At 33.8% G+C, this 11,299-nt stretch overlaps 1 protein-coding gene across 1 annotated transcript; it reads left to right on the top strand.

Annotated features, from left to right (window-relative positions):
• On the top strand, positions 1-3,399 carry LOC132037613 (heavy metal-associated isoprenylated plant protein 41-like). Its single transcript, XM_059428148.1, has 3 exons — positions 1-240; positions 996-1,194; positions 2,476-3,399. Exons 1-3 carry the CDS (start codon positions 57-59, stop codon positions 3,233-3,235), a joined length of 1,143 nt encoding a protein of 380 aa, XP_059284131.1. The 5' UTR covers positions 1-56; the 3' UTR covers positions 3,236-3,399.
• Positions 3,400-11,299: the final 7,900 nt, after the last annotated feature.

Raw genomic sequence — 11,299 nt, 5'->3', positions numbered from 1 at the left:
CATAAACAGAGTAGAATCAATCATACTGAAAAAAAAAAAAAAGATATTACAGAGCAATGGCCGAACAAGACCCAATAGTAATCAATGAAGAAGAAGAAGAAGAAGAGAAAAGAATACAACATTACTCTTCATATCATCAAATACTATTAGTTGGTGAAGGAGATTTCTCTTTTTCTCTCTGTTTAGCTCACTCTTTTGGCAGCGCTTCTAATATTGTTGCTTCCTCTTTACAATCATATGGTACTCATTTTCACTTTATTTTCTTTCTGGGTTGCTTATATTTTGTTTAATCTATAATGGGGTTTTGTAAAAATTTAATCTTTTGTTGTTTTTGTTTTGCCCTTTTTTGTTTACATATGAGGCGATCAAAATGTACAAGAAAGGGAAATTTTCAAAATCCAAAATTTTGCTGTTACATTTTTCCCATTTTCACGCTGTTTTCTTTCTTGGTTGCTTTTATTTTACTTATTCTATAATGGGTTTTTGGAAAAATTTAATATTTGTTTTCTTGCTTTACTTTAATCTATAATGGGTTTTTTTTTTTGCAAAATTTAATCTTTTCTTGTTTTATTTTTCCCATTTTCACTTATTTTCTTTCAGGGGTGCTTTTATTTTGCTTATTCTATGATGGGTGTTTTTGAAAAATTTAATCTTTGTTTTCTTGCTATACTTTAATCTATAATGGTTTTTTTTTTTCAAAATTAAATCTTTTGTTGTTTCATTTTTCCCATTTTCACTCTGTTTTCTTTCTGGGGTGCTTTTATTTTACTTAATCTATAATGGTTTTTTGCAAAATTTAATCTTTGTTTTCTTGGTATACTTTAATCTATAATGGTTTTTTTTTTCTTCAAAATTTAATCTTTTGTTGTTTCTTTTTTCCCATTTCACTCTGTTTTCATTCTGAGTTTCTTTTATTTTTTACTTAATCTATGATGGGTTTTTGCAATTTTTTTTGTTTTTTTTGTTATTTACGTTTTGCCCTTTTTTGTTTATAGATGTGGTGATCAAAATGTACAAGAATGGAAAATCGAACTTAGAAAAGTTGAAATCCTTGGGAGGAATTATATTGCATGGTGTGGATGCTACTAAAATGCAGCATCATTGTGATCTTAGAACCAGGAAATTCGATCGCATTATTTATAACTTTCCTCATGCAGGGTTTTATGCCCGTGAAGATAATAATCATCTTATCCAGTACGGTTCCCTCTTTTTTAAAATTTTACTTATATGATGTATGCAGGGGGGAGGCAAGATTTCTGTAAAGGGGTTCAACATTTACTATATATATGTATAAAAGATTTTATAACCTTGTAGATGATGGATACACTTTCGTCAATTCTTATCTGACCTTTTGTCTTGCTTTTTCTTGAGCCGAGGGTCGTTTGGAAATAGCCTCCCTACCTTTCAAGGTAGGGGTAAGGTTTGCATACAATCTACCCTCTCCAGACCCCACTTGTGGGATTACACTGGGTATGTTGTTTGTTGCTTGTATATGATGGATACCTTATCTATCACGTGGTTTGTATTCTACTTATATGATGTATGTAGTGGAAGAGACAAGATTTTCATAAAGGGGGTTCAACATTTACTCATAAAAAAACATTTTTAACATTGTGTATACATGTGATATACATAAAAAGATTTCAACCTGGCGAATGACGTTTGGATTTTCAACCTTGGATGTATGTTAGATTTTTATGTGGAATTGTTGAACTAAATGAAAGAAATGTATACTTTTAGATTATTTTCGTGTTAGAGGAAGGTAGCATGTATAGGAGTAGACGGAGGAGTTTGAACCTAAGGTGTAGCTTAGCATTCAATAAAGTGGTTGAAAATTGTGGAAACCGCGATTTGAATCCCTGAGAGACAAAAGAGTTAGGTAGTTTTCTTCTCATATGCTCAACTTTGGTGGTCATAGTTACTTAACGTGTAGCAGAGATACTGGTAAAATAGTCGAGTTGCATGAACCCCAACCTTGAAGGAAAGGAGTAGAAGGAGGAGGATGATAGAGGTGGATTTAGGTTCTTAAATTAGTGCCTCTACTTTGCACACACAACTTATATTTAGTATAAATATACATATATTTTAAAACATTTTTATGACAACTAAATTCGAGTCAAAGACAATGAGTGTGGAGTACTATTGAGGATGAGGATTCGCGAGAATGAGTTAGAGTTTGTAGAGGACTTATACCCTTAAAAGACAAAGTTGTTTTCTTCAATCCAAGCAAGCAAACATTGTGAAATGTGTTTTTCATCAACATAACCTACCAAGCACTCTTGTTGTTGTGTCCAGCACTTTGTGACCATTTTCTTTTGGCTCATTCATTCCAATTTTGATCATACTGAGGAGGGAATAAATTCCATATGCTGAAAGTATTGGTTTTTGTCCTCTAGATTAGTTGCTTAATTGGCTTTTATTGCTCTGGATTTTGCATTTTCTCAGTGTATTGTGTGCCTTTTCTCCTTTGTGCAGAATGCATAAGAATCTTGTGGGAAGTTTTTTCGGAAGTGCCAAAAGAATGTTGCGAGTTGATGGTCAAATTCATGTTACCCATAAAACGACTCCTCCATACGACCTTTGGGATCTTGTTGGACTTGCATCAAAAAACTCCTTGATTTGTATCGAATGTGCTGAATTCAAGATTGAAAACTACCCTGGTTACAACAATAAAAGAGGAGCTGGTTCAAAATGTGATGAACCTTTTCATCTCGGTGAGTGCAGTACCTTCAAGTTTATATTAAACCCGTCTCGTAAGAATGTGCCAAGAACAAAAAAACAGAAACGCCATTTACATGCACCATCTCAGAATTTTCATAAAATTGCCAACTCCATAAGTCCTCCAATTTACTCCTTCCAGCGGCAAATAAGTAGGATTGACAGTAGAAATTCTCCAACTTATGTCAACAACATGAATGGTTTTCCAAGTTATGCCAGTTTACCTGCAACGCATGATCCCAGAAGTGATTTTTTTAAGATCTTCAAGGGGTATTTCAGTTATATTCAAGAAACATTTGGAAGAGAGGACGTTGGTGTTGAATTTTCAGTTCGTCAAGCTATACATCGTGGTGCTTTAATGTTCAGTGATGAGACTGGGAGGCCCCGTGAAGATTACTTGAAAGTTCTGGAAGAGCTTCATTTTTGGAGCCGGTCAAGAATTCTGGGGTTACAACAGAAGCTGCAAGATCTTGATCGAAGGGTGTTTGAGCAACAGGGTATGGGATATTACCTATAGATTATGTGAATATAGTCAAACCTCTCTATAATAACGTCGTCTGTTCCGATATTTTTGGGCTGCTGTAGCGAAATGATGTTGTAGAAATTATATAATATAACATAACATGAAAGATCGGTTCCACAGAAAACATGGATGTTATAGTGAAATGTTGTTATAGAGAATGACCGTCAATGAGAGGTCTAATTGTACTGGGGATATGCATATGCAAGTAGTTGTTAACTAACTATCAACTGTTATTCTCCATGTCTCTCTTAGTTCTACTGGAAGAAGTTAATTACAAACCAATATTTTCTGAAGGTTTTTTTTGATACGGTTGAATTATGTGCGACTATCTTTGAGATGATATAGAAATTTGATTTTTAACTAAGGTAATATGCTTGACACTAAGTTACTAGTTGTAGTTTAATGTGTACTAATACATTCTAAATTGTGTTTATTACTTGCTGTGTGTTGCCAAGAAAGCTTAAGTGGCAACGGTCTATGTACTTTAACCAGAATTTTATGAGTTCATTTCCAAGATATGGTAGTTTCATTTTATAGAAACAATTCAATACTATAGTACGTCGTTCTGTGAGCTATACTTTAACAAATACACGTTCGATATGCTGCTTACCTATTGTATCTATTGTTTGGATAGTTATTACAATGCAATGCAATGCGATACGATTCATTATGAAACCATATGCAGCAACAATACAAACAAGTAGTAAGTCAACAATCAAGAATGAATAGTTTTAGACTCTTCATTCTGCTGGGTCAATTGTTATCAACTAATATTTGTTGTTGATTTATACTATACTTATTGCAAGTTTATGTGGTACATGACAAGTCAGATGATATTTCTTTAAATCGCCAAATCAAGATACGAGAAATAAGATTGTCGCCCGGTTAGAGAGAGAAGAAGTGGTCATTATTGAAAAAGGCAGGAGAGAAAAATGTGATGGGTCCAAATAACACAGGGCTCACATGTAAGTAGTGAATATATGGGCCGAAGATACAAATTAAACAAACACAAATGTTGGATCGACATATATAATGTCGCGTATTAAGATTTAAGGGTGATAAGACATGATAGAAATTTGTCACGAAGCGGTCTTTCCCTTGTCCCATCATTGTCCCTTGGCAAGACAAACCGTGCCTTCTGATAGTAGTATTCAAACCACTGACCCTCTGAAATTTATTGTTATAAGAAGAAGATATGTTTGCTTGTTAGTCACTTATTTCATTATTTACCCAAAACACTTGCTTGAATGCATGACGAAAATTAATTAAAGGGAAAAAATAAACAATAAACTTGATCGGCCATTTTCCATGGATGAAACTGAAAAAACCCATGAAACGATCAGAATGATCAAAGAATGTTTGCTATTTGTTTTCACTAGTTCTGCAATCAAATTGAGTTAAACGCGATTATGCATTTTATAGGCAGGGAAACGGAGATTTTACTAGTTTTTAACTAATATACAATATTATAGTATAAATAAAATTTACATTATAACGTTGCTTAAAAGCCCTTGCTTTATAGGTAACTTTTATAAAGGGAGACCGGCTCGGTTGTTTGCTACTTCCAACCAACTAGATCGCCACCCTTCACCTATCCCCTCACCTCCCTATTACGAGCCCCAATCACCATCACGTAAAATACTAAGAGAAAAATCAGGTGTATTGTTGAAGAATATACCCAATAGGTCCCCTTAAGATAATAGATGTTCATGTTTTCATATGGGGAACACAAGGCTAAAAAAAATAAGTGTTAAAAGAACAAATATCGTACCTAGTGTTGGTTAAAAAATTCAACTTCCTACCAAGCACTTTTGTATTCCTCTGGTTTAGGTAACGCATCTCCAACATCGGGAGTTTTTCATGCATTTAAGGGCATATATATACTATATGGCATGAAAGTACAAGTAAATCATGGATAAATTTCTTTGGTGTAAAAGAACCCCGTCGGACGATTACACCACTTCTGCCCATTTGAGAACCCAAATCTTTAATTTTGAATTGCTCATGTAGAAAAAGCTTTCGGAGAATCAATTTCACGTAGATCGGTGTTATAATGATGTCATCCACATACACTATGAGCAACACCAATGGAAGAGTTATTTTGGTGATTTGTAATCATTCCTAATGAGAGTAACCTCTTGAAAAATAATTTGGCATACCATTTTTAATGAACTTGTTTTTTAGGATGAGAGACTTTTTCAACTTCAAAACTTTTTAACCAGCCAAAAGAAAAAAAGGCCGGAGGAACTTTCATAAACACTTCCTCATCTAAATCTCCATGGAAAAAGGCATTATTGACATCTAGTTGGTATAAACACATCCATTTTCTGACAAGAACAAAGAATTAAAGTCTTAAAAAGTTGACATTGCTTTTAATTTTGAAAAGTTAAAGTCTATGCATTGTCGTTTCGTGTGTCACCTATCTACAAGCCTAGCTTTATACCTCTCTACGTAGCCATCCCCATATAACTTTGTAAACCATCCAGTTTCTCTGCCGAAGTTCAACAATGTCCCATGTGTTATTCATAGTACATAAACCTTGGTATTTTGGAAACGAAATATATTATGTAAGTGTGAGCTCAAACACGTACGATACTAGAATTAGAGCGGACCCTAACTATGGGAAGATGGATTTCGGTTGTGAAGTGGACTAAACATAGCATCAAGGTAAGAATTGGCTATGTCATTAGGAAAAGGATGAGACAACGACTAGGATAAGTGGGAAGCATGTCCAGGAGAAAATCGGAAGTAGTGGAACAATGGAGGAGGGTTACACCTTCTAATTTTTAAAAGGATCATCAAAAAAAAAAAAAAAGGTGGTTTGAAGTAAGAGTGAAAGGAAAAATGTGTTCATTACAACATCCCTTTCACAAAAGTCTTATACAAGTGAGACTATACACCTTATATCCATTTTCAATTAACCCAAAAATACACATGGCATGTTTGAATACTTTTGTCCATTTGGGAATGGTGGAGTATATAGGTAACCAAAGGCTATTAAGATGAGAATAAGAGAAGAATTTCATAAGGACTTTTTTGGCATTTAAAGTAGAGAGAGAGAGAGATTAGATGTGGCTGAAGGACACAATCACCCCATAAAACGATGGGGAGAGCATTTAAAAAACTTAATTTAACGATGCCTATGGGGATAACGTTAGGCTTGAATGTTGGTCGAGGAGGATGCCTTTCGAGAGAAGAAGGTGGAACCGTTTGGAGCCTAATTCCGAATTGTCACTCCTAACAATCTTAACTTGATTGAAATTGATTTTTTTTGAAAATAAAAGATTTTAGTAGATCAAAGGCATTGCTTTTAGCTCCCATTAGATAAGTCCAAGTGGCCCTAGAGAAGTCATCTACAATGGTTAAGAAATACTTGGATCCATTTGTGGTTGGAGTGTGATATGGACCCCAAAATGGTTGAGATAGAAGGGTAGTGTTTGAATACTACTATCGGGAAGGCTGTTTGTCTTGCCAAGACAAACAGACAAGGGAAAGCCCCTTCCAAATTTCTAAGCCCGAATGGTCCTCATTTTGAAAAATTGTAACTATATAATGCCATATCATATCTAATTTGTTAAAATGTGATGCGTTAGATGAGTAACATGCCCAGGCACGTGAACGGAAAACAGACAGGTATTAGGAATGGGTGATGTATTATTAGGAGCAACAGTGGTATCAAAAGTTACATCATGAGCAGAATCAGCATGTATACCAGAAGAAAAATCAGAAGCATTAGGAAGGACATTCTTATCAGATAATGCAGAATTACAAACAGTATGATTGGTAGAGATAGATGTAACAGAGGTTGAAGAGCTAGGCACAACCAACTTGTAGAGGCCTTTATCCACTTTACCAAGAACCGTGAGATAAAAGGGCCCCGTATAACTCATGATACTTGGTAAATAGTAACAAAGCCATCAAGTAGTAGTTGTGAATAGATATTAGATTGTATTGAAGTAAAAACAAATTAGTAAGTAGTACTACAATATATAATATATGAACACGTTGCTTGTATGGCGACAATCATATCCATATATATAAGATACAAGATTCAGGCTCTTTACATTTAAAGTGTTTATTATGTCATTTTTCGGTGGCTCCAGAAATTAGCTCCATTTCATAAGAACAATGGACATCATACATGATTTAAGCATAACACTATGATCTTCCTTTTTATCCCTTATTTCTTCTGTGAGGTATTGCCATTGGATCAAATTTCTAATTAATCATTAGTGCCTTGGACAAACCGATATATATCAAAAGATTATGACATAGATCTCACTCTCAGCACTGATAACTGTACCTCATGAATTATTATGAAGATTGCTGTGAATGTGCAGGTGTGTTAGCGCTTATTTTTTGTAAATTTTTTTGGGAAAATGTTTGACACTTTACTATATAGTTTTCTATATATTTTTGTGTTTTGGTTGATCAAAATATATTCTACCGGGAAAACACTTTACAACAAAAAGAAAAGATGACTTTCCTCATTTTTGTGATGCAAGGAGACGTTTTCTTTACAACTAGAGCATATTATCAAAGCTATTAAAAAGGCTTCATATCACTATTTAACTATGTATCATTCAAGCGTAGGAATTGGTACACTCTTTGAACATCCTTTTTTGCATACTAGCACTACAAGTACAACTACGAGCCTTTTAAAAACTATCTAATTTGCTAATATTATTATCAATCTATATTATAAAAATAATTTTTTTTCTCTGGAAAAGAAGCATAAAAACACTACGAGCTGATTCTTGGGTCGTTGAGTTAGTCAACCAAGACACTACTAGATCATTACACGCGACGTTTCGATCGGCGAATCGAGGGGAGTCCTCAGAGGGACTCTCAGAATTAGAATCTATCAGACCCAATTTGTTTCTAATAGAAAGAGCGACCAAAATATGCCTTCTCCAACTACCATAGCAAGTCCCATCAAACGGCACCGGAACCAAAGAGTTTCCTAGCACATCTGATGGAAATGGATGGCATGGATGAGTGTAGTCATCCTCATGAAACACAGTACGAGACTGAGGTGAACTAGGGTGAGAACCAGTGGGAGTGGGACTATCATCCGGCATTTTACCAGTTTGAACAACAACGATAAAGTCACAATTTAGATCCAAGTTTAAACAACAACAAAATCACAATTCAAGTTAAAGACACGCAGTTCACACAACAAGGTTGATTGACAGAACGAAATTACCCGATTTCCATCCTCTTTCGGAAATTAGAGAGAAATGAAGACCAAAATAGGCAAACTTAAGTCAGATTGAGCTCGAACCAGTAACGATTGTTCACTCGAGCACAAACGAGCAATCAACAAACTCACACCACCAAGATTAGGGCAAAATCTACTGATACGAACAAAGGCAAAATCGGAAAGTGATCAATCTTAAAAAAACAACAATTTCAAATAAAACACGATTCGTGTACGTGATATTCGACGAAGAACTTGATGTTTTGACAAAATATCGTACCAAAAGCACAAGAAATCGATTCTAATTTCACGATGGCATCGAATCCAGGATCTCTATGGGAACAAAATATGTTAAATCGAAATTATCACGAAACGAGAAAATAAGAAATTAGGGTTGAGGGTCGGTTAGAGAGAGAAGAAGAAGAGAGAGCCTTTCATTATTGAAAAGGAAGGAGAGAAAAATGAATTCCGTGTTCCAGACCATGTATATTAATGTTAAATTAATTCAATTGGTATACAAATTAAACAAACACAATATATTGATCGCGTATTTCAAACAAGATAATTGTCGTGCTTTGGTTAGTGGTAAACACACAAGGGTGTGGGTCGGACACGCATCACTAGTTTGAATATATGACCATGTTGTGGACATATATACTCCGGTATGTCCAGAATGTTATTTCATTTATGAAGTTACAAACTGTGTGCTACTGACCCTCTGAAATTTATTGTTATAAGAAGAAGATATGTTTGCTTGTTAGTCACTTATTTCATTATTTACCTTGCTTGAATGCATGCGTATGAAAGGGAAAAAATACAATAAACTTGAAAGTTTCCGGAAGAAACTGAAAAAACCATGAAACGATCAGAATGATCAAAGAATGTTTGCTATTTGTTTTCACTAGTTCTGCAATCAAATTGAGTTAAACGCGATTATGCATTTTATAGGCAGGGAAACGGAGATTTTACTAGTTTTTAACTAATATACAATATTATAGTATAAATAAAATTTACATTATAACGTTGCTTAAAAGCCAATTATAGGTAACTTTTATAGCGAGAGTGCCTTATAGGCAACATGCAAAAATGGTTAAAACGACATGAAATCCTACTAGGAATTCTACGTTGATTGTCTCCTCTTCACCTCCTCCCCTCACCTCCCAACTCCTTCACCCCCACACCACTCCATCCTATGGTATTTGTCTTGATTGTATATAAATGTTGTTGGGATAATATTTCATGTTTTCTTACCAAAAACTAAAAAAAAATAAGTTTAAAAAATTACACTTGTTTATACCATTTGTGTCAATAACCACCATTTTGCTCCAAAAAATGCACTGTTTAGATCGGTAATTTTTTCATTTAGGTATATATACTATATGCTAAATATCTCTTTGAATTTTTTGTACGATTACTTCTTCTCATTTGATTCCCCTTAGTGACATTCCTAACTTCGCTAATGTAAGTGGGATGTTAGGATGAGAAAGAGACAATCAACATAAGATATCACTTATGGAATTTGTTTTTCCTATTCTCACCTAAAAATTATTTTCCTAATTTTTAATGAACTTGTTTTTTAAGAAAAAAAATTCAAAACTTTTTAACCAGCCAAAATTTAAAAAATTATAAATATTTTCGAGAAAATATTTTCCACGTACCAAACACACCCATAAGGTTACAATTATGATTTGAAAAATTGCAGCAGTTGCTTTTAATTTATTATTTTTACATTGTCGTTTCGTCTTCTATCTAAGAGTCAACGAGTACTACGTAACCCCATATAGGAAACCAAGTTTTCTGGGATGCTGGGGCCGTCATAGTACATAAACCTTGGTATTTTAGAAACAAATATATTATGTTTGACAAGTGGATATTGGGATTAGAGCAAAGTCGAAGTTTTTTTTGGTTTATGTAAATCACTAAATATTGGCTATGTCATTAGGTGAGACAACGACTAATAAGTTTCATGTCCAACAGAAAGGGTGAAAATAATTTACACCTTCTAATTTTACTTTAAAAAAAAAAAAAAAAAAAAACTGTTGAACTATGAAAACTGACGAGATTATTCCCCCTTTATCTTATACAAATGTCTATTTTGCCTTTACCATTTTCAATTTCCTCTCAATGTAATACTTTTTTATTACGCAGTATATAGGTAGATCAATATTTAGAAAAGAGAAGAATGTCATGATATTTGAAAAGTAGAGAGAGAGAGAGAGAGAGAGAGAGAGAGAGAGAGAAATGCTGATAAAATAAAAAAACGAAAGGCATTTGAAAAACGAAAGGCATTTGGAAAACTTAATTTGGATATGAGGGATTGAGGGGTATAACGTCTAGGCTTCAATGTTGGAGGGAGTTTGATTTTTAAAATAAAGTTTGGGAATGTAAATAATTTTCACCTCAACTGAATATTATTGATTTGTCTTTTTCTTTTTGTTTTTTCCAGTATAAAATAATATCCTACTTGTCTCCAGTGGCAGCAAATAAACAACTTAATTCAGAAGACTTGAGAGTTGATTTAGTTTTTTAGTGGCTCCCAAGGTTGAGATAGTCATGTAATGTAATTCTATTATGGCTGTTAGATTATGATACTTCCTTGTTGATGAATTCCTCATTAAAAATTGTAACTATATGAACTATAAATTAGCCTAACTTAGAAAAATTGTAATGTATATACAAGGTCCAATTATTTTTTATATATATAGTAGATGTTGATTAGCTTCTTCATTTATGGGCTTTATATTTTTGAATAAATCATAATTTGCTTAACAGTAGTAGTACGTAGTAGTAGTTGTAGTAGTATTATCTTTTGAAGTAAAAACAAATTAGTAAGTAGTACTATAATATATAATATATGA

Source organism: Lycium ferocissimum, chromosome 11, assembly GCF_029784015.1.
Source record: "Lycium ferocissimum isolate CSIRO_LF1 chromosome 11, AGI_CSIRO_Lferr_CH_V1, whole genome shotgun sequence".
Lineage (NCBI taxonomy): Eukaryota > Viridiplantae > Streptophyta > Magnoliopsida > Solanales > Solanaceae > Lycium > Lycium ferocissimum.
The sequence above is the reverse complement of the archived record's forward strand: the minus strand, read 5'-3'. Positions and strand labels throughout refer to the sequence as shown.